Genomic DNA, 23,956 nt, shown 5'->3' on the forward strand with positions numbered 1-23,956 from the left:
CAAAAATGTTGAAAAAAAAGTGTTGTATAGCTAGAAGATGTACAGTGGGACAAGTAACACGGGGGTAGGATTGGATAAAGCAGTCATGGAAACAATGAGCCATAAGAGGGCAAAATTTGTTTCACTTTGTTTCTTGTGACTTGAGTTTGTTGGTAAAGGGGATAACATTTTGTATTCAGGCAGAGAGCATGTTCTGTAAATCTCTTCAGTTACCCGTTCCCTGGGTGTCGCAATAGATTAAGTCGCTGTGTGATGATATGACACCGCCATCACTCGTCTTCCTGGGATATTGCTGGAGGCAACAACAAACCTGTGTCTTTGGCACATGTGAAGGAATTTAGTGCTTGAGGGGTTAAATTACACAGGCTCCCCTGTGGATCAGCTTATGCTTGGACAGTAATAATAGCAATAACATTAATAATAAAAATGCCAGAGTGAAGGGAGTGGAGGGGGAGCAGGGGGAGAAAAAGGCAGAAGAGTGATGGAAGATGGGCTGGGACGGTCGGGGGTGGGGGAAGGCAGGCTGGAGGATGCGTTTTGTACAGCAGGTGTCCCGGCTCCACGTCAGATGTCGTAGGAGCCTCTGCGACATGGACATTCCCAAATAGATGGCACAAAAGCTTTGAGGGTGGTTGGTGGCTCTGTGCGTGTCTGCGCTCTTGCTTCAAGCCATGATATCCTAGGGCAGTGTAACAAGCAATTCGTGTCAGCTCACAGTAAAGATTATTGGTGTTTTCACTGGGGAAATATTTACGCTCCATCTTCTTCTATTTTTAGCGCTTTGAGCTTGCAGTCAGGTAGAAGGGCAGGTGGGGGAGTGGGAAGAGACCCATTGAGGGACACGTCTCATCCCTCAATTAGATGGAGCTAAACCCCTAATCTTGCTTAGGAATAGCTGCTGATGCTAAGTTTTCTTCTTTCCCTTCTGGTTTAGTGGGATATTCCATTTCACTGCAGTATAGGTGATAGAATGGGATGTCAACTGGAATGTTTTGATTCTAACAGCATAAATGCATTTTAAGGAAGGTATTTTTACATAGGTGAGGCCTCCAGAAAGAAATCCACCAAAAGGTGATGTAAGTGCAGAATAAAGTATTGGGGATTTTTGGTTGGTTTTTTTTTTTTTTTTTTAAATTCCTGGGTAGAAAAGCCATCACAGTAAAAGACAGCAATTTATTGCATTGCTGGGGGAAAAAAACCAAAAACCAAACTAAAACAAAAAACAACAAACAAAGAGAGAAATCTGAATTTGTTCTCTTTCAGATTTGTTGTTTATAATAATAATCCTTCTAGTGAAAAGGGCTAATTTACCCTTTCTATAGGAATATTTTAAGTGTGATTATCATAATATCACAGCTGCTGAAAAGGTCTAAAATAGGGCATTGACCTTGAACGTGTTCCTGCGTTTAGTATGTGGTGCTTAACATTCAAGAAACAATACAACTGCAACTCATTTATAAATGTATAATCTCAAAATGTTAACTCTTACTCTGTAAATACATGCCACAAGGATTGTAAAAAGCTTGCAGTATCCCATGAAGTACATGTGGTATTTTATCAGTGTAAATATGTATAAGATTTTCAAGATTTCTGCTGGGAATACTCCATAACTAAAGTAAGTTTTCCCTTTGGTACTGCACTAGTTTATGATTTAATTTTTACTGACATTCCACCAGTCATATTATTAGCTTCACAAAATGAAAGTGAAATAATCCTGTATTAATTAAACAGAGCAACTGAATTCCCTCAGTCATCTTATCCTTGGCTGTCTGAGACAGTAATGCACTTCAGTTTCTCTGAAGAAACTTACACTAAAAAAAGAGCTTGGGGTGATAGTGAGATATCCATATTGAAGTGTGTGCCTGAATTATCTTTAGGGAGGAGACCTTTTTTGGTGGGTGACAGGCAATGTGCGTGCGGTTCCCTTTTTCTGGTTTTTTGTTTTTTGGGGGTTTTTTTCTTTTCTTTTTTCCCTTTCTTTCATTTAGTCAGAGGCTTTGGAAAAGGTGTTTTGTCAAGAGAATAATATTCATTTATAGCAGTGTGAACAGATTCTATTCTGTACCAGTGAAAGCAGTCATTTAAATACCCATACCCATGCCCTTGAAAATAAAACAAGGAGAAAATATGGAGTATTTATTTGAGACCAGATAAATTGAATGTAGTTCAGTAACATGGTAAGGCAATTGCTGTTATTTCACAGAGATATTTTTTATATGCTGGAACTGAGTGTAGCAGCAAAAGCTAAAAGCCTTGCTCTGTGTATTTGTGAACACGCTGTGGAAAAGTTCTAAGGAGCATCAGAGACTGTGTTGTGTGAGCTTTTTTCCCTAAGATCAAAACAAAGAGTAATTAATGGTAAATACAGGCTGAAGTAGCAGATGGCTTTTAAGTAATAATAACTTGACAGCGTTTGTCCAACTATATTCAAACAGGTGAGCAGAATTTGGAACTTTTGAGGCATTAGTGTTTTTAAAAACTCATTAGCAGCATATCCAGGGGTGCACCAAGTGCCTTCCAGTGAGAGGCACAAAAGAGAAGTAGACAGTGGCAATACTGTTCTAATGTAAATATCACTGTAGCATAGAGTGAGATCACATCTGAGTTGTGCTTCTTTAGTCAGTGATTGTGAATAAAGAGAAGATCACGTATTTGATGACACGTCAGTATTTATTTCAAACTCTTAACAATATGGTATTTTCCAGCTGGACTTTGAATAAGGTTCCATAGTGTATTGCAAATTTCTGTCTAAAGTTAACAGTATGCTTATTCCCAAATAAATCCTCAGCAGCTACCAGACTTTCACATTCTTGCTGCTTCCCTGCTGGCTTAAGCTTGTTGCTCCTTTTGGTAAATACACATTTGACACAATGCACTGTGAGGCTTCTGTGAAGTGCCACTGAACCTTACTTCAGTTGCCTTGAGTGGTTGTGCTTTAAGAATCTGGCCCTTCTGATGCCTTGAAATGTCTGTAGTATTTAGATGTGAAGATGCTTAAAGATGTACTGTTTGGCACACAGGGAAAATTAGATGCACAGAGACATGGAAATGGAGATGCTGCTCAGCAATGCCCCTTGACTGGTACAGGCACTCCTGACAATTTTTCCCTTCCCCTCTCTTGATTCCATTACCACTGTTTCATATAGACTCCTTGTGGTAAGATTTTGCACTGTACATTTTGATAAGTTATTGCAGATGTGTGTTTGCATGCACGTTGTTATTGTGTATTCCCTGACAAAATTCAGTAAACTGATGCCTGGTTTACTTTTTCCCCTCCCCTACTACTGCTTTTATTTATTTCTACAGAAGAGCTTAAAATGAAGCTACAGTTAGCCCCAGTTTATTTGCTGCTGTAATCTCTTTCTTATCTTGGTTTTTTTTTTTTCCTCCACTTTCCCCAAACTGATCTGTAACTGTGAAACCCAAGTTCAAGAATGTAGCTGGAATTCCAGGCCCCAGTCTGGTGGAGGTGACACTTTCAGTCCCTGGGGGAAGAAGCCAACTGCTTTGTTTATCAACATGCAAAGTACAGCACAGTATTTCTGGTTCTCCAAGAGGCAGCACTGGCAGGGCAGAGAGCTGCTTGCTTGGATGAAAGATGCTTGATAGAAAACTAGCGATGGCTCACAGGGGGAGAGGAAAAATGCATTATTTGGGAGTGTAGAGGAGGGTGGGGGACAACAAGCTCACAAGGTAGTGGAAACTATGGGAATGTGAAAACGAGGGCTTACAGGAAGACAGACCATGACAGGAGGAGAGACCATTGTGTTTCAGCCCCTGAATATAAAATCTTAGGAGATAATGAACAAAAGTAGGAATGAAGCTAACCTGTGCTTTGGTAAGTTTCAAAGTGGATTAGCTGTCAGATTTTAAGGAAGGTGTATTCCAAGGAATGTAATACAGAAAAGTGACCATATCAAATCACACATTTACAGGGATTCATTTATGGGTGATTTTTATGTAAGAAAAAGACATACACATGTATTGAAAGCATTTTGGAATAAAAAATATTGAAAAATAGATATTTTGGGTATAAATTTATAAACAGACATACTCATATACTTATAAATCTACACACAGAGATACTCAGTACAAACAATGTATTTGTATGTTTTGCTCATGTGCACATGTAAATCAGTTTATAAGACTTGTATTTTGAGTATATAGTCATACAGATAACTATACATAAAGACATCATATTCAAGTTCGATTTGATTCCAAAATCTACATTTATCAAATTGTTACTTAAAGAGGATGTTCTAACACAGTAACATGATTTAATGCCTCTCGTTTTAAAATTTGGTAAAAACTGCTATTTTTTTTTTGTCCATGATGTTTCTACAGAGTATTTAAATTTTACTCTATATTTCAGAGCTTTTTAATTCACTGCTCACAAGCAAATTTACATCTTAATTGCAGAGTTCACATTTAACAATATAGACAGCATAATGTTACTGGTAATTAAGCTTTTACTACCTGCTTTTCTATACAGTGGTCTGAGATGTAGTTTTGCTGTGTGAGTTCTGATTCCTAAAATTGCAAGTATTTATACCAGTTTCGTAGGAAGCAGGCCCAGTCTTCACATAAGGTTAAATACAGAACACTGGAATCTCTTTGCTGTAAACATAGACAAACATGTCTATTGAACCTGTATATGTTGGAATTTGGTCCTGTTTCTGTATTTTTTTTTTGTGTGTGTGTAAAATGCTGTGAAACAGATCTGGAGAGGGCATTTCTGTTGCCATTTGTGAATGGTATTACTGCACTCTAGGGTTCGCACTGATTTGTTTTGATCTAAAAGACTGCCAATTGCATCATGTTAGGGCTCCAGTCACAAAAGATCTTATAAGAGTTGAGCTGCATTCTAAGAAATTACTGTCTTTCCAGTGTCGGTTTGGTTTTTTTTCTGGAGAGAAACAGCCTGCATCTGTTTTCACTGGTAGGGGCAGAAACGCTTTGAACCTGGAAGATATGTATGGTGCTTTAGTTGTAATATTAAGTAAAGGTGGTAGCTTTTGAAAAAAAAATTCATCCCATATTCATTACCAAGCCTTTTAAAAATGGGATATATGCATGTGTTTCAGTGCAAACAGTGTCCCTAATGTCCCTAAATTTGAATATGGTCATAGTGTTGGAACAAGTTTAATCAGGAATTTTTCATATACCAGAGAACAACTCTGAGCTGGCTGTAAGCAGTGTTTTGCTGGAACCCGGCTTGGTGATGTTTATGCCGGCTTGCCTATATGGCTATGTGCTTATTGCCCCTTTAGTTCAGCAAAACTTACTTTACAAAAAACCCAAACCCCCAAACACTGTAGAGGTCTAGGCACCCTCTCAGATTTACTAATGCAGAGCTATTCCAGTGCAACCCTTATCTCATTAAAATGAGGCAGGTTGAGTTGGTACACTAATCCCTGCACACTAACAGAGAAAATTGATCAGTTCTGGATCTTTTCTCATTTCTAAATATACACATTTAAACATCCAAATATTCCCACAGGGACGCATGCCTTATATATATACACACAACCCCCCCATGTTACGATGGCGCTATAACCTGTATAGGAACACGCATACCTGTATTGGCTCCCAGTAACACCCATTATGTTAAGGGCTGGAATTGAGTGCTCGTTTTGATAGGAATGTATTTTTTCTTTCTTTTTTCTTTTTGTTTTTAACTAAGTAGAAAAGGAACCTTTAATTTTTAAATAGGAAATTATATATCTCTATATTAGATAGTTGTTATAATTTTTATATGTTTTTATGTATGCTATCATATATACATAGTCAAATTCCAGCCCGCTCCCCCTCCCTTTTCCCCCCAAAAGTAACTCGCACGACAATGAAAAGTTGAGTTACCCAGAGGCTTCGGCAGGCTGCGCTTGGCGTTATAATTATTTGTTTTTCCCCGGCGCCGAGCAGTTCCAAAGGTTAGGGAAGCGGCGTTCAGGAGAGCGCGCCGGGAGCCGAGCCCGGCTGCCGCCACAGCGAAACGCCACGACCGGCAGCAGCGGCGGCGGCGGCGCAAACTTCATCCTCTACCTTTGCGCGCAATCCTTAACCGGGAGCCTGCCAAGGTACCTGCCGAAGTTGGGGCCGGGCGGGAAGGGAAGGCGGGCGGGAGGGAAGGAGGGAAGCGGAGCGAGCAGCCCCCGCCGGTCGGTCCGGCGGCGCGGGCACGTCCGCGGGCTCTGCCCCGGCCGCCGCTGCCGCCTCAGGCCGCTCCCCCGTCCCCACCCTCTACCTGCCGCGCGCCCCGCGCGCCGGGCCGCCCCGGCGCCCCTGGCGCCTGATTGGCCGCGGCCCCACCAATCGGCCGTCCCCCCGGGCCGGGGGGATGCATATGTACAGCCCTGCTGCATATTCATGAGCTCCGCGCGGGGCTTTAAGTCCTTGATTAGGCGCGCCGGCGAGCTTTTGGTCCCCGCCCGCCGCCGCCGCCGCCGCCGCCGCGCCCGGAGCGCGCCCGTGCCAAGTGCGCGGCGCTCGGCCACGGAAACTTTGCTTTCACCGCGGGGGCGCACGGAGGATGGTCGCCGGGCGCACATGGATTCGGTAGAACTTTGCCTGCCGGAGCCGCTCTCCCTGCACTACGAGGAAGAGTAGGTACCGCTCCCCGCCCCCACCCCACCGCCGCACGCCGCCTGCCCCAAAACATGACAGGCGCCTAAGACGCCCCTGCAGGTAACGCTGCGCCGCGGCCGCGGGCGGGAGCCGGCCCGGGGCGCTGCGCGGCCGCTGCGAGCCGTGGGGGGGGGGGCCGAGCGGGAGGCGCCCGGCGGGAGCGGTGCTGGCGGCGGGCGAGCGCCCGGCCCCGCGGCCGCCCCGGCGCTCGCCGTCTGACAGGTGCGCCGGCTCCCCTGGCAGCGCCGGCGGAGAGGCGGCGGTGGGCGGGAGGGAGCCCGCGCCGCGCTGGGGCGCCGGCCGGGAGCGGCCGCCGGCGCGGTGCCCGGTGCGGTGGCGGCCGCCGGTGCGGTGCGAGCGCCCTGCCGGGGGGCGCCGCTCCGGACCCGCGGCGTCAGCGGCCGGGGGGGCGGCGTGGGGCACTTGGCGGGGTCCGCGCCGCACGGCGTGTCCCTCCCCGCGCCCGCTTCTCTCCACAAAAGGCAGCCGAACACACTTTTTAAGGAGCCGCAGTTCTTGGCTGGCACTTCTCAGCTACCTGGCGGAGTGACTCCGGCGGAAAGCGTGGCGCCCAAACAGAACCGGGCGGTCTGGGGCTGAGGAGCGGCTCCTGGACTTGATTTCAGCCCGCAGTCGGGATTAAATATTAGTATATCTCGGGAGCTGTCACCGGTTCATTTTTCTTCATGTCGAGCCACTTACGTCGCTGTGCCCTGGTGTTAGGCCGGGAGTGACAGGAGCGCCGAGGAGAAGCCCCGGCTGGCAGCCAGCATCGCCCCAGCCGCGGCCGCGGAGAGGCTGCACGGAAGGTGACAGTGTACTATAGGTAGATGCCCACTAGCTGTCCTTGCTGCCTGCACAGTGCATGGCTGGTGGTAATTAAGCCAGGCATGAAAAGTGAATGCCGTGATCGCATGTTAGGGCCATAATATGGGAAGTAACAAATAGCCTGGCTCACAGGAATACAGTTTGGGAAGGGGACGCGGGGAAAACCCACTGTAGTGTCTTGGGGGTGAAGAAAAGAAAATAAACAGAGGTAGGGTGCCCCCTCAGCTATGGTTTATAGGTCAGCGCACTGTATATAGTGTAAGATAGCTTCGTAATGTAAGAGTGCAGTTTCCATACCTTTTACTAACAGTGACACGTTTTTCATAAAATACATAAAAAGACGATAAGTTGAGTATTCTATGGTTTTCGGGTGGGTTTTTTTTGTTTGTTTTTCTTTTTTGTGGATGTTTCAGCCCCCCACCCCCCCAAAGGAGCTTTCTTGAATTTACCTTCTTACAGCTAATTTGAATGATTAGTTTAGATAAGCCTCTTAGAGTAGATGCATTTAAATGAAATCGGGGCACATGTCTTTTTGGCTCTGGTGCAAGATTCAGACTAATTTTTTTCTTCCTCTGGCTCAATTAAAAGTCATGTTAAAACACTCCCAATATATTGTCTGAGTGCAGGGCTGGAGGCATGTGGGATTGAGTGGACACAGAGGAAGAACTAACATTCAGAAACATATCTGCTTCTCCATCTCAATTAATAAACACCAGAGTTTTACACATTGTTAATATCCATAGTAACTGTGGTTTGACTACATACTGTAACATGCATGCACGCATGTAAGCATAAGGACATACAAATAGATGTAGGAATTTCTGCAGTTCTCATGGATGAGGGTAGAGAGGATTCAAGCTAAAAATTGTCCGAACATTTTGGGAGTGCACAGACATCTGTCTGACCATCACTAGGTATGCTTTGATTTTAAGGCAGAGCTTGTTAAAGAATGCAATAACTTAAAGCCAGCTGCAGTCTTAGCTTTTTGCTCTTTCAGCAATAACAATAGCATTAATAATTACTAATAGTTAATAAGCTAACAGATGCAATAAATATATCTGCTCATTTTGACATAGACGTGTCAGTTTAATAATTTTAAATGAATCACTGCGTTCATAACGGGAAATCTCCTTCAACCTCTGATTAAAATGTAACGTTGACTAAAGGATTATAGAGCGGACTTAATTTTACTGACTGTTTTAACAGTTGTCACAGCTGTTGGAAGAAGGAAAGGCAATTGAAACACTCCAGAAAAGCAGGGGGGGTAGGGAGTGGAGAGAACAGGAGTAGTTTAGTAAATTTAAACATGGTCTCTGAATGCCAAACATAGAAAATTGAGGAGATTTGTAACTCCAGAAAGCTTCTAAACGCTACATTTGCGTTCTGTGGCTCACTGTGTTTCATTCGTTTGAACGTGTAGCTGCTTTCCCAGTTTCTCCATTTAAAAACATACAATAGTGTTTAAATGTGAAACAAATTCATCTGTTCCCGTGCCTAGATTTTCATCTTACAACACAACCGATAGAATACGCAGATGACAAGAAATAAAGGTTGCGTAGAATGGCTGTAACATTTAAAAAGTGGACATAGGTGTCACATCATGTGAGTACTTCAGTGCAGTGATGGTTGGTGTACATATTTTATATTTTTCTAACCATTCTCATGTTGTGATGTGGGAATGGTCTGTGGAGTCACCCTGTGAGTCTGGCCGGATTACGTTTGTGTATGGATGAATATGAGTGTATGCGTTATTCACGTGTACATATATTTGTGTGTTTGTGTGCGTGCAAGGTGATTATGTGCTAAACATAAGAGTTTATGTCAGTTTCATTCTTTAAAATATTTTGGCATAGCTTCTAATTGCTGAAGAATTTTTTTAGAGGTGTCTTTCATTTGTAAAGGCAGGAAAGGGGCAGGCTGAAGAACGCTTCTTTGTGAAGTGGGAAGCAGCACTTGATTCCGCTCCACGGTTTCTCCAGGCTCTGAAAGTCTTTAACCTCGCCCGTTTGTCTTACTAGATAGCTTGTTACTGAGAAATAAAGCCCCAGGCTGATGTTCCGGTGGGTACCCGGTGTGTGGGGTGGCACACAACCCTGGGCAGGCGTACAGCCCCTGCCTGGCCTCTCCCAGGGCTCTCCCTTTGGGCAGCAGGCAGGCCTTGGTCCCTTCTTCCTTCCCTGTTTCCGGTCGTAGGGCTTTGCTTTTTTTCATTCTGCTACACTGCTGGCAAGTTTTTGAATCCTGCAGAAAGTATAAAGGATTTGTGTTGAAATGCCTGTCTGGCAGATTTTCCTTTACTGGGGCTTGCCCCTCTTTTAGTGATGGGTGCTCATTTTAATGTGTTTATGGTTGTGCTCTTTTATTTACTGAGCCTGGTGCGTTGCAGCGGTAATTAACCCGTGTTATTAGCAAAGCCCTTGTGGATATCCATTAATTCTCTCGAATGGCTGATCATTTTTTTCATACTTCCCCCCCCACCCCCCCCACCCCGTTTATTCCTAAGAATCACTGTCCTTTTTCTCACAGACCATAAGCTTTTAACATTTCCTACAAATTTCTTTTTAAACTGAGGCAGGTAGAAGGGCATCATCCCCATAGTTCCATAATAAAGAATAACTATTGTCTTAACAAACTGTTTTCAAAGATGCTAATGGGAAGCAAAACAACTGTGAGAATCTGTAGGGAACAATTTATTTAATTATTATTTTTCAAAACACATGCTTAATGATAAGAAAAGAGATAAGAATTTCCCTAGCTTTTTTTTGCGTAGCTGCATTAGCTGCTGTGAATATTTTAGTGTTCATATTTTAATCAGATTTCAACTTAGTTAATAGCACTTTGGGCATTTAAAAAATATTGAGCCAGCAGAAAAATACTTGTGCTTGCACTGCTGAGAAAAGATAAGGGCCACCTCATTAGCCAACCCTACTTTTGCAATTAATTTCAAATACATGGTGCTATTCATCAAATAGAGAAGGTAACTTGTCTATGATAATATTTAACAATACTTGAAGTCCACTTTGCTTAGAGTAGCTAAAAAGTATGATATGTCTATTCTCACAGATGTGTCAGTCCACACACTGTGCTGCTGTTTCTGTATGTTACAAAGTTACAGTAGAAAAATTATGGTATAAAATATAATATATTCATGAGTAAGTGGCAAGATTATTCGTTTTGCAGAACAGTTTTTAAAGGACTGACCCTGGGCCTACAGGGAGGTTGCTTGTACCTTTGTGGAGCTATAAGTAGGAATGAAAAAAATGCTTATTTGAACCTTTCAAGGAGGTATATAAGATAATTATCTTTTTGCGTAGAATAAATAAAATGCATAGGATAAGTAGGAAAAAAATACGAAAGCGATTCTTGCTCCTATTGAAGCCTGAAGTAGCCTTTGTCTATAAGATAAGCTTTGCTATGAATTCTTTTTCACAGCAAATTCATGAAGGGAAGAAACAATAAAATGTTGATCCGTTACAAGTGCATATGAGCCTCACGCTACTGAGCTCTCTAGAGGAAATCTGTGATTATGCTGGGCCAGTTTGTTCAGTTTTTATCTCTTTTACATCCACTGGCCTTGTATTAAATTGTCATTGTCCTAAAGCACATGAGAGAGAAATGAATTGCATTTCTCGACATGCTCTGACAGTGAAATATTTGGCCTCTCTGTCTCCAATCATACTCATATGTATGTTTGATAGTGCGGGGATGACACCAACAGTCGCTGCAGCTTGACACTCCACTTATTACATGTTCTTTTACATTTCGTGTATCGTCTTTTCGGCGTCACTTAGGTAGTCATACATGCACAGTCGTATCTGTAGCAGCATGTACGTACGTGGTTTTGTTTTGTTTCCATTTAATGTGAAATCTTCTGTCTGTGCACAGCAAGTTTTGTGTTCAAACACGTTTATATGCATGCCTCTGTGTGTGTGTTCCAGGTGTATAGTGTATTCCTTATGCAGTTTTGGCAATGTACATCTATTGTTGTGTGTTAGCCACAGACATATACACAGTAAGTATATATATATATATGCAGAGCTATATAACTTCCCTGTGTGCAGTTGCTTGTCAAAAAGCAGCTGCCTTTATGTGGTTTTATGTGGTTTTTTTCTTATCCACGAGAAGAGAGCTGGCTAGCAATGTAAAGTATTTACACCTCATTTTATATCAGATTCTCCATGTAATCTAGCAGGTTTTGTATTGTACTCACAGTTTTGCTTTTAAAAGATGCTGTATTTTTTTATAAAATTCTTCTCTTCCAAGTAAAGTAAATGAAAAGTCCAACATTTATTCACATTACTGTAAGTTTTGGCTGTCAAACAGATATTTATTTTTTCAGCTAAATATATATTTGGACGCACAGTTATATTTGCATCTAAAGACTGTAATTATTTTTAGGGCAGAAGCCTCCTGCATATGGTTGTTAATATACATCATGATGTCCTCAGACAAAAATATAAAATACATACTCAATTTTAATGGTCCTTAGTCCTCTCCAAAAGTCCTATGGTTGTGGGGTTTTTTGTTTTCTTCTTTTGTTATGGTTCTGTTGTCCAGAAGTAAAAATTCCATGAAACATTAAAGAAAAATATTAAACTGAATTGTATACTGCTATTTCAGATAGTATTGCTTAATTATTCTTTGAAGGACTTGATACTGCTTTTTCAGTAGCACTTTGGAGAGTAACTTCTATAGGACATTGCCTTTTGACTTGTGTGTCTCATGAAACAATTTATGTATTTTCTGTGTTACAGAAGCTTTAAATCTCTTCGGTTTGCTTACATAATGCTTGTAATGTTTTTCAGTCAATTTGTATTTCCTTCAAACAAAGAAGGGTTTTGCTCTTCGCTGTTCCTTAATATAGCAGGTTTGCATCAAAGGGAATCTTATCTAATTTCCAATTATTTTCCTCTTTTAAGTAGCATAGCTTTTTAATCAGAGCATCATTACCCATTTCTTTTAAAATTGAAATAAAAATTATTTTTTCACTTCAGCTTCCTGTACTTGCTAGAAAAAATGTCTGTTAACAGCCTAATGAAAGTTAGAGCGATATAAGTACCCTTACAGAGTATAAAACAAGCATATGCTGTTTTTCTTTACCGCTGAATGTCTTATTCTTACCGTGGGTCACCATCCTGAATTTTTATGTCATCGAGATGAAATTTTCTTATTTAGATAAAAATGATTTACAAGACAAAGCAAAACAAACAAACAAAAAAACTAACACAAAACTTACTTTTTTGTGACACTAATACAGAACCTTAAGTATGAAATTGGAGGAGGATCGCCATATACTGTGGTAAGTTAGTATAGCAGGGTGTATGAAATGGAGGGGCCTTGTTCTCGGTCTCATCAAGCCATTTATAATATCCTTGTACAAAATTGTGCACATTTATTTGTATTATAACCTGCTGAAATGTGATTGGTTACCCTTACGCACATGAGAATAGTCTAAATATATCCTTTTATCATACAATGAAAATTATATTCTCTTTCCCTGGGTAAAAACTCTTTGCAGCTTTGAGCTGCTGTCTTTATATGGGAGGCAGATTCTCTTAAAGGGTTCTATTCTGAAACCAAACTTTAAGATAAAGTGGTATGGGGTTTTCCAAGTTATTACTCCGTAGCGTAGTGTAGATGTCTCTTACCACTCTGTGTGTTTTCATGTTGCTATAAGTGAAAAAAAAACCCTGCACATCTCCTTTTCATCATTTTGATTGGAACTACATACCATATGTAATGTGTTTTGGCAGCACTTACCTAGCCAAAGAAAACAAATTAATATTAGCCATGCTGAGGGGTGTCAGAAGTATCACAGATGTGTCGATTTAGCTTTGCTCCATCACACACTCTTTCCTTAAACAACTGGTCAAGCTGTTGCAAAATGTAGTGTTGGCTACAGTGAGATTCTAATAGGTGTGATCAGAGATTGATGGCTTTGGCAAGTTAGAATGAGAAGATGATGTGGAGTTGCTGTTGCTTGTTTTGAATGGCCTCAGAAAAAAGCCCCAACCCTAAACAAACAAAAAAAAGAAAGAAAAATTAAAAAACCCTAAAAATACAATTAAAAAATTATAAGCCAGTCATGTGTGCACACACACCCCCACCCCCCAAGCCAGCTAGATATGAAACAATTTAAAGTCCTGTAGATGTAGAGATGCTGCTGAGTGAAATGAAAAAGTCATATTTAAAATGTACTGCTAGCTTGTTCCTCAGCATTTCCGAAATTCCTTCCCATATAGAGGTGCTAGGATGGGTGGGGAGGAGTTGGCTTGTTTTATTCAGTCTGTTCTTATCTGTGATATTGCTGCTCTTTCCCCCTTTCTCTCTTATTTCTGGATTTTGTTTCTAGAGCTGTTTTTGGAAGAAACACTTTTTTCAATCTCACACATGAATATTTTTAAGGAAATACAAAACAGGAAAATCTAGTAAAAACAATAGTTAACAAAATGGTGCAGTCATACTCTTTTATGTACTCTTTGCAGAGTACTACTGGCAGTTTGTGTTGTTTTCCATATATTGAAAATGTAAGAGAAAGGATCAAGCAATTTTCTATGTATTCTTTATTTACTTTTAAATTTTTTTTCTGTCTCCAGATTGGCTGTAGGATGTGGTTCCTGTCTTTGTGAAGGATGAATGCCAGTGTCCTTTTGTGTTTAAGTTGGTATTTTATTGCTTTAGGTGGACTGTGATATACTTGGTTGGCAAGTATTAATGCTAAAATAGTTTTCAGAGGTATTAATTTCAGCAAGTCTGTGAAGCTTTCTCCTGTGCAATTATTTTTTCACTTTTAAGGAAAAAAAAAAAGAAAAAGCCTGTAGTTAAAAAAAAACCCCTAAAACTCATGTGCCATCTAAAACAGATTTAGTGTGCATTTCCAAAGCAAATGCCCGTGTATTGCTAGCAAAACTATCTTTGAAGAATGGTAAAATTCTTACGGCAAAAAGTGGAATTTTTTTTTCACCCCTTACCATGGTAGTTTAATGCTCTGTGAATGCTGGGTGTCCTCTACTGAATTATATTCACTTTTCTATCAGTGAAAGAATTCCCTGTCAGTGTTCTTAGAGCGGCTGCCACCATGATGGGACGGATGAGATGTTCTGAAGTGGCACGAAATGCTACGTCTGCAACCAGCTGTTCCCCTCAGCATTAAAGGGGTGACACTGGGATTCCCCATAGCTGGGTAGCATCCAGGGACACCCCGTGGCTCTCCTGGCAGGGGCCGCTGGGGCCCAGTTGGTGCTGGGCGATATTTCGGGCGCGGAGCAGCCACTGCTGGTGGCTGACATTGGTATGAATGACACCTGTCCCATCAATCACCAGGCCCTGGTGTCACAGATGGAGAAACAACAATCGGCCGCATTACCCGGCGCTGCACACTTGGCTTAGTTCGGCTCATTGTTCTCCCACAAATCTCGGGGATGGCTGGTTCTGCGCCGGGAGCCCAGGCAGAGGCGCGGGATGGGCTCAGGTGGTGGCACGGGCCTGCCCTTCGCTGCTCCATCAGAGGTACTCAGGGAAAGGCTGTCCCTGGGAGGGGGCGGTGGGAAGGAGCCTCCACGCAGGGGCTGGAGCTTCAGCTTCCAGGAAGGCTGCAATTAATCAAAGAGCTGAAACTCAGGATTTCTCCTGGCGTTCCAGAAGTTTTCATTTTGTGAGCCGAAAGCGCCCGGTGCGCAGCCAGGTTAACATTTAACTCTTCAAATCCTGTGCTCTTCCTGGGAATACCCTGTCACCCTGAGGAGAATGAAGGGGATGCTGTGCCTGTTTCCTATGGATGTGCAGCAGCAAAATCTTCAAAGCTGTGGCCCTTCCAAAGTAGTTGGGCTGATACTATTCCTCAGTAGTTAGCACTGAAAATTCTGTATCTGAGACACTGAATGAAAAGGAGAGTTGCCAAGAGGCTTTTTTGGAGGAGAGTGGGGGATTTGTTTTGTTTTTGTGGTGGGTCTTTTAGTGCCAGGTGGATGTTGGATCATGAGAAATCACTGTCTTGTTCCGGACACAACCAGTAAAGGTATTTAAATGCTTTCAGACACTGTATCCATTTTCCTTTCTTTCTTTCTTTCACTTTCTCACCCCTTGCAAATCAGAGACAGTTCTTAGAGGACAGGAGAATAAAATAAACAAAAAAGTAAATAGAAATGATTTTTTTTATACTTGTAAGGCCTGTGTCAGATCTGTTTTGAATGCATTTGAAACCTATTGCTTCCACACTCTTTTCCAAGTAGTACCAGATAAATGCCTGTGAAATATTGAGAGGGAAGTGATCATTCTTCACAAAATTCTTCTCATTTTTTCCCTTCCTACATCCCTTTTGTGTTAAGCACTACGGAGTGACTGTATTTTTGTTGTAAGCTCTAATTCACTGCTGCTGGTATAGTTACAACTAATGTGCAGCAGAAAACCTGTAATATGCTAGAAACAGGCTAGAAACAAGCTGAAGACACAGCTTATGTTTGATTGTGTGTAAATACAGTTAGTTAGTTGGGTTTATCTGATAGCCTGGCAGAAAGAGAGAGGAGCAGTACAAACTGTTTTCAGTAACTGTGCTGTTCATACACCTGATAAGATTGAGAGTGCTTTTGAACTACTGATATGCTTTGAATAAGAAAAGAATAATCACATCCATTGGCACCGGCTTATCAGGAATGAAGTAAAATGCCAGCACTTTTACATTAGCAAAAGTAAATGTTTTAGACACTTTGGGCCTTTTTTCCATTTAAATTAAATAGCAGGGTGCTTTTGAGTGTGCTATAATGAATGGAAGGATTTATTACCTTGACAAAATTACAGGTGAATGTGTTGAGAGAGGAGTCCTCGGCAACAATAACAGCTCTTTGATAAGTGGCTACATCTATTCATGCTTTTGGTACGGAAATGCAGCAATTTTATCCTTTCTTGCTTTGTGAAGTGCAGTGGCTAACTTGCAACGTGCAGTTCTTCATAGTGTAATGTGCTTGTGCAGTTTGTAACATACTGGCCATACATTTAATATTCGGTACCTAACACGGCTGTTCATAAAACAGTGCTTGGTCATTTACCAGTGTGTCCGCTGCCTTCGGTTGCTGTGTATTTTCATGTTTGAAAAAGAATGTATCTCAGAGCCTTTGCTGGGAAGGCAAGGTGTGATTCATCATTAACTTACCCCAGCAGGCATGAAGCATGCTCAGATGCACTATTATTTTCTCGAAGTTTGCTGATGTTCATTTCTGTACCCTTTTTAAAATTTTATTTCTAGGTTGTTTTTCTTTCACATGCCTACAATTAATTTTGGGATATTCAAATTTGATGAATGATAGTGCAAGAGCATATTTGATTGATTCTGGATTATTATTGATTACTGTCAATGAGATCACTGTGACACTTTGAAATCAATGATATGTGATTAAACCAAGGCTCCACTGTTCTATACATTAGGTAGCAGTCGGGAATTTAGGAACTGAATGTTCACGAGCTATGAATTGAGAAAATGTTCAGATTTAAATAGCCTTTTGTTTGGCATTTATTCACCAAAATAATGTTTCTTGGGAAAGTTAGTTTTCCCAAGTGCGAGCTTTCAGTAAAGGAAAGGTCATTGATCTAAGGTTTATTAAATTTTAGCTAAAAACAACTGGCTCCATTTGGGTGTAAAATAATTTAAGTACTTACTGCAGGCAACCTTCATGCTTTAGAGCTGTTGCTCAAAGGTTTCATTCTTCTATGAAGATGTCAACTGTAAATATAAAAATGCATCACTGAAAATGTAATGGTTTAGAGATTCTAACTGAAATAAAAATTCCTGCCTGGGGAAAGTACTATAATCAAAATAAAGTAGTCTTAACTTTTTTTTTTTTTTTTCTTCTGTGGAGGCTGCACTTGAAAAGAGTGCTTCAAGGCAGCAGGTAGCAATGTTGGTAGGGAATGCCAATTTTTATTTATTTATTTATTTATTCTCCCCCACAGATGATGATAGTCTATCTTTGGAATCAGCAGTACACTTCAGCCACTAATACAGGCAATATGTAAGTTGATGCTGCCTGTGAAGTGCAGTATCCTGGCATTTAAGTCAACTTTATAATCTGGCAAAAACCCTACTTGACAATATTAAAATCTAACTTCTGAAGCATTCTTATTTCTGAAAGCTTTTTATGTCTTTTTGTATCTTTTTAGCATATATTAGATTTCTTAAGAGCAGTGGCATGGATGTACACTTGATGGATGACTGGGGTGGGGATTCTTCTTCCCCACTTGTCGTCCCCTCCCCCTTTCCCCCCCCTAATTTTAAAAAAAGGTGTAATACTTGTGCATTAGGTAATGCTGCATCTGTTTGAAGAAATCTTTTCAAGTGCAGCCTCCACAGAAGAAATAAAAAGAAGTTAAGACTACTTTATTTTGAATATGGTGCTTATTATAGGAATACCACGGATGCAGCTGTTTGACAGAATTAACACGGAGCTTTTGTACCGTTGTTAGCTAAGTTAGTAGAGATTTTCCAAGGTAAGAAGGACAGTCTGCTGCAAAGGTCTTGCTCGCATCTATCTGAAGAAATCTTTAGCTTCTACTGATAGTGGACTGATTAGAAAATAAATGGAAGGAACGCCATTTATTTTAACAGATTTTGGATCAGTCTCTGTAACTGATTTAAAAAAAAAAAAGAATGAATGATTTGGTAGTATTTTAAAATAAATCAATGAAGAAATGGAGCCTGTGTCCAAGGACTCACTGCCAGGATGTGACATTTGCACTAGTATAGAGTTGCCTAAGGGAGTGTGACCAGGAAATACTAAGATTACCCCATAATATTTTCTGTATGAGCTTAAAAGCAGTGTTGGCATTATGCCTGTATCTTCAGTCTTGGGTTGCCTAAAGAGGAGGTAGAAATCCTTCAGATGGAGATGGTAAGACAAAGTGAGACTGGCCCCTTTTTTACTTGGTTTTACATCTGAATTGCAAGAGAAGCTGAAATGCTGAATTTGCATAAAGGTTAATTTATGTTGGTTTGTTTCTAGTGATGAATTTGGGGTGTGAAGCTGTAACATGGAATACATACGTCTGCTTGATGCGTATGACCTTTTTTTATATATGCAGAAACACCTTGGTGTTCCTATGCAGAATTCAGAAATCACAAAGGATGGTCACTCAGCGTGTCTTTGCCTATGCAAAATAAATTTTAATAGGTGGAGAATTGCCTTGACTGGCCTCCAACCAACATTTTATTTATGAAAAGGTTTATATAGTGTTTGAGAGATATAGGAACTTGGCTCTTGGACAGGAAGCATTTTTCTCTTTGTAGAAAGAAATAGGCCAAGATGGCATAACAGGATAAAGGAGACAGAATTTGCTCTCCAGGTATTCTGATGCTTGTTTATGTTATTTTAGTCTTAAGAAGAGTACCAGAAAGTGGATGTGAAAATACTATGTACTGCCCTCCATTTTAGAGACTTTTCTAGTGCAAAACTTTGTTGTAGATAACAGTGCCTGCATCTGAGTCTCTGAGTTGGTAAACGTGCACGTGATTTCTGTCCCTGATCTCAATGCACATTTTGCTTCAATGTATTCACCCAACAAAAGGCTTCTGTTTTCATTTGGTTTCCGACCCTTGAGTTTCTTATTCTGCTTGGCTATGAACACCATGTCATTTCACACCTATTCCTTTAACCACAGATCATTTGTGATGACCACATTTTTGTCTTGGATAAAGCACTCAATTTTCTGTACAAATGAAGCCACAGGTGTGACTTTATGGCCTTTTTTTAATGCTTAAGTGTGTAGATCAGTGTTGAGATTAAGAAACAAAACCTGATTTCTACAACAGTAACATCTTGAATTTCATGTGAAAATATGTTGAAGGAAGTTGTGGTTTTTCTTTAATCTGCAAAAGCCTGTTTCTGTAAAGGTTCACAAAAGGATGCATTATCAGCATTCAGTACTTCTCTTAGAGCAAAGCCTATTATTTTATTAGGCACAAAGGAAAAGGTGAGTTACACAGCATATATTTATAAAGGTTGTGTCCTTAACATTTGTCTCTAAGATTTGCTATCTGGAGAAGAACTCCTAGAAAAGCTAGGCATGAGGACTAAATATAAGTGTGTGCACTTAAACCCCAGTTTTAAATTTCGAACAGTTGGGATTAGTAGAGTAAGGAAAAGGAAACAGTTTTTGCACAGCAGTTGGGTTTTTGTTTCCACTTTAGTGATTAGTTTTTTTGTTGGACCTGGTGACGATTGTCTGGGAGCGGCACAAACCACAACCCAGCAGCAGGCTGCTAGTCAGCAGCAGGTGTGAACAACATAAAACAGGATTAATGCTGAACCAGAGTGTGCACTAAAAACAGAACCCCTGTGTTGGTTTTACAAGGGCAGTAAGATAGAAGCGCTCTTCTCGTGTTTACTAAACAGTGTTTAGTGGACTATGTAAATGGCTCTGCTCAGCTGCAAAGGAATAAGTGCAAGAATTACTATGCATTTGAGATTTTTAAAGACACTTTTTCCTCCTTTAAGAGTGTTCCTCTGTTACTGTTAAACCAAAGGCAGAAAGGTAAATGTCAAGGTGTTCAAAGTTAGTGCTTCAGAACTGAAGCGGAGGGAAGGGAGGATGGAACGTCAGTGTTCAGTGTTTAAACTTTCTTAGTCACTGACATAGAGGGGGAGGTAGATTTTACTGTCTTTTTGAAATTACACCTTTGCAATTTAGGGTTTAATGTCTGCTTCTTTCTTCTGTACCCATTTCCTTTTAAAAGGCAGCTTTTCCATTCCTTTGTGTTTGCATATTTGGGAGCTGTTAAAACTGTGTATTTATTATATCCATTACATTCAACATCAAAATCTGCCTTCATTTATGCTCTGTATTATTTTTCTCTTTCCCATTATTCCTGGAACAGGTTTGAGAAGAGATTTGTATCTATCAAGCTGCATTTACACTATATACATAGTTTGATTTGAAAAATAAGAAGACAACAAAAGAAAAGCAAAACAAAAAAATAACCATACCCAAATCGAAAAAACCCTCAGCAAAAAAACCTCGAACAAAAGAAAAAAACCAAACTCTCAGTTCCAAACCACTCCGAAACCAAAACACTAACCCACAAAAAACACAACTCATTTTTCCTGAAGTGGTAAGCATTTTCAGAAGTTCTGCAAACTCAGCCTTAGGAAAAATCATCAGATCTGTTTGCAGAGCTCTGAGGAAAATTTAATCCTCTTGAAAATCAACTTCATGTTATTTATATCAAGTCCAGTTTAAGTATAATTATGTCTTCTTTCCTATTATGTTCTTATGGGATTGGGATTCACAATTACTTTTCTCATAGACTAACCAGAATGAAGTTTTTTTTGATCATTCAGTCTCCTTTCATCATGCTAGTTGCTTGCAAGTTGCCAGGTTATAGATATGAATTTACCCATGCTTTTTTTTTTTTTCCTTTTGGTTTGGGTTTTTTTGCTCTGAAATGCTTTTATGAACCATAGCTGCTTTTGTAGGGTCCAGATCATGTCTTCACGGACACCTCCGCAACTTGACTCTTTTTGCTTCAGGACATCCCTATACACCTCTCTAGAGAGGTACAGGTCTGATTTTTGAGGGGATACGTTGGGATAGGATGAGAGCTTTGCTTATGCATGTTGTCCACAAGGCAACGGCAAGAATTACCCAAACAGGAAGATTGCATGCACTCTGGTTCAGAAATCTGAAGTTAAATAGAATTGAGTAGGTTTGTTTGAGAGCAAAAAATAGTCAAGAATTAATCTATTTTCTAAAACACCTGGAGCAGTCACTTTACCTTATTAATTAGTGGATTTAAATCCATCATTAAAAGCAATTGCTTTAGTACCTACACTGTGAAAACATACCTAAAACCTTATAAAAGTAATGATTTCATTGTTTCTTACTGCATTTCCCCCTTCCACGTAGAGTTAGGTACACAGTTTCAATGCTAAGAATATACATGATTGTTTCAACAATGAGTTTTGATATTGAAAACAGAAGGCTTGGGAAATCCTAATTTTCTAATGTATTGATTTTTTATCACTAGTGAAACAAGCTCACCAACATAATACACATTTTGAATCCAAGTGTGGTTCTGTGATTGCTGCTCCAATAATGTGTGTGTTAGTGTTATGGCAACCTGGAGGTGGCTCAGAGGTTTAATTTTAAAGAGGATGTTCCTGCATGTTCAGAGTTCTGTTCATCTGTTGTTGCTGAGAAAACAGCTTATATCATCATAGTGAAATCATGACTTGTGTGATAGCATTTGTAAAGTGCACTGCTTTTACTGGCCCTCTGTGATGTTGTAAACTGGTTACTATAGCTTGAAATGCTTTTGTGTACCTGGTAGTACATAGTTCACCGTTTTCAGGAGTTGCTGGTACCAAAATCGGTTGTGTAGGTTTATGAGTTTGCATGTATGATCCCTGGGTTGTTTGACCTTTTTATTTTTTTCTGCTCTCTCTTCCTTTTTTTTTTTTTTACCTTTTTTTTTTTCTCAGAGGTGGTAATATCAAACCTTGAAGTTCAGGATTTTCAGTTAGGACATGTAAGCATACAGAAGTTGTGCTGCTTATCCAAAGTTTATCCTGAGTGCTTAACCTCTTTGGCCTTAGAATCAGTCTGGGCATCCCATGAAAGCAGTCTGTCCCTTGAGGTTTTCTGTAATTCCTGGTTTCTGCCAGGTCAGAAATAAACAAGAATAGACTTTTTCATAATGCTGCTATGTCTTCTCCCTGGGCCAGATGAATCTAGATGCTGTATTATGATGTTTATTATTGTTTGAGTCCCTAATGAGTGTGTTTAAATCCCTGAAGAGATAAGTTCTTGTTTGTTTCAGGTTTCCTTTGCCAGTTTGGACCAGTTCTCATTTACCCATGCAGGTTTATTTACAGTCAGTTTCTCTTTCCAGTTATACCAGTATGCTCAGGGGAAGCAGAATATCATACAGGACATGTCTCAACTCACACTTTTTCTTTTGCCTTCAGCGTCATGGAAATGCTTATTCTGATTAAAAAAAAAAAACCAAACCAAAATGGTATTTTGACTCAGTAGTTGAGTGAAATTGTCAGTCAGTCCTGTATGAGGTACCCTGTTACCATTTATATACCAATATAAATTATATATATTTATATACCGATCTATATTATGGAAGTATAGAGGCCCTGTCATGCTACTGTGTTTGGTGTACAATGTGTAAATGCATAGGTAATTCCTATTCAAGGACTTTACTGACTACAAATACAAGCAATTCATTAAAGCTGCAGAAAAGGGCACAGCATGCTTCTCTAATGTGGCAAGTCCAACCATACGCTCTATGTGTGCCTATGTAGTTGCATAAAACCTGTGTATGTGATGTTGTATCTTTTATTTAAGCACACCAAGAAAGGCTACCAAGGAAGTATGGGTCTTTTTTTGCAGATCAACAGATATCTACCTGATGTTTGAGGGAGAGGTGGGTGGTTTCATCTGTGTCATCTCAGAGAAGGTGAAGATAATGAGAAGGAGGTAGAGGTAGAAGCGCTGTGAGAGGAAGACACCAGGGAACAACACAGGCTGCTGTCATTGACGTGGCACAAGGGGTGGGAGAAAAGGTTGGAGAGACAAATCTGGATAGTACAGAATTGCATAGAGCATCTGACTGACTGCTTACATTTAATACCTTTCTGCAATATGATTTTTAAAAATGGTCCTTGAACAGTGATTTCAGTTAATACACTGTATCAGTTGCCTGCTGACTTGAAAAAGAAAATGAAGTTAATTGCTTCTGCTTATTTGGACAGCTGTACATTTTATAGAAAAAGGGCAGCTTCTGACATACAGTGATACTGGTGCCAGTCAAACTCTGCCAGATGTGTCACCAGATTTCTGTTTTTTTCTCTTTCAAGTATTCTTGTTCAAAGCGTGTATTATAATTTCAGGGTTTTTTTCTTACCATCTTCTTCACTGTATTTTGCCCAGTGTTCCAAAGAGGAAAGTATCACATGACATTGTTAATTTTTGCAGTCAGACAGACCTACTGCCTCAGCTTTAGTTTGCATTTTCCCTAGCAGTGTCAAAATATTTTGTAATAAACTTACTAGTTCTATATATCCCTTAAGATAGGTAGAAGAGATTCAGTTAAGAAACGTACTACATAGATGGAAACTGGGGCCTTGCGCTGTAGATATACTAGGTGTTAAAACTTAATCTGAAAACTGTGACCATGTACCAGAAGATATATAGATTTATATATTAAAAAATGAGACTAGTTACCTGTGAAATAGTAGAGGTATTTGGAAACTGAAGGAGAATCAAAATTTTTGTGAAGTCATGAGTTTAAGATCTTGATAAGATTTCGGGCCTGTTTTGTTTTATGTACAGCACTCAGGGGCTTGCTGGAGAATAGAGATGAAGTTTTCTCCTTTAAGGGAAGAGAGAGGGGAAATGCTCCTTACACACTCATAAATAATTGCATTTTGGTTAAGAAAGCAAATAAGCATCTGGTCATTTATTTAACTAGTTCCCACAGTATTGTACGTAAAGGGTTTTTTCCCCTCTG

The 23,956-nt window shown here is 40.3% G+C and overlaps 1 protein-coding gene across 14 annotated transcripts in view; it reads left to right on the plus strand.

The window, feature by feature from the left end:
• Positions 1 to 23,956, plus strand: part of ESRRG (estrogen related receptor gamma) — a 390,917-nt gene that overhangs the window by 223,700 nt on the left and 143,261 nt on the right. The window contains exon 1 of one of the 14 annotated variants that reach the window (XM_082303285.1): positions 6,465 to 6,602. The exons of the other annotated variants lie outside the window; for them this stretch is intronic. Coding sequence (XP_082159411.1) covers positions 6,547 to 6,602 — 56 coding nt within the window. The 5' untranslated portion in view covers positions 6,465 to 6,546. Of the gene's footprint in view, positions 1 to 6,464; positions 6,603 to 23,956 lie in introns of those variants that run through there. 14 annotated transcript variants of the gene reach the window in all.

The sequence above is a fragment of the Coloeus monedula genome (genome assembly GCF_965178545.1).
Source record: "Coloeus monedula genome assembly, chromosome: 2".
Classification (NCBI taxonomy): Eukaryota; Metazoa; Chordata; class Aves; order Passeriformes; family Corvidae; genus Coloeus; species Coloeus monedula.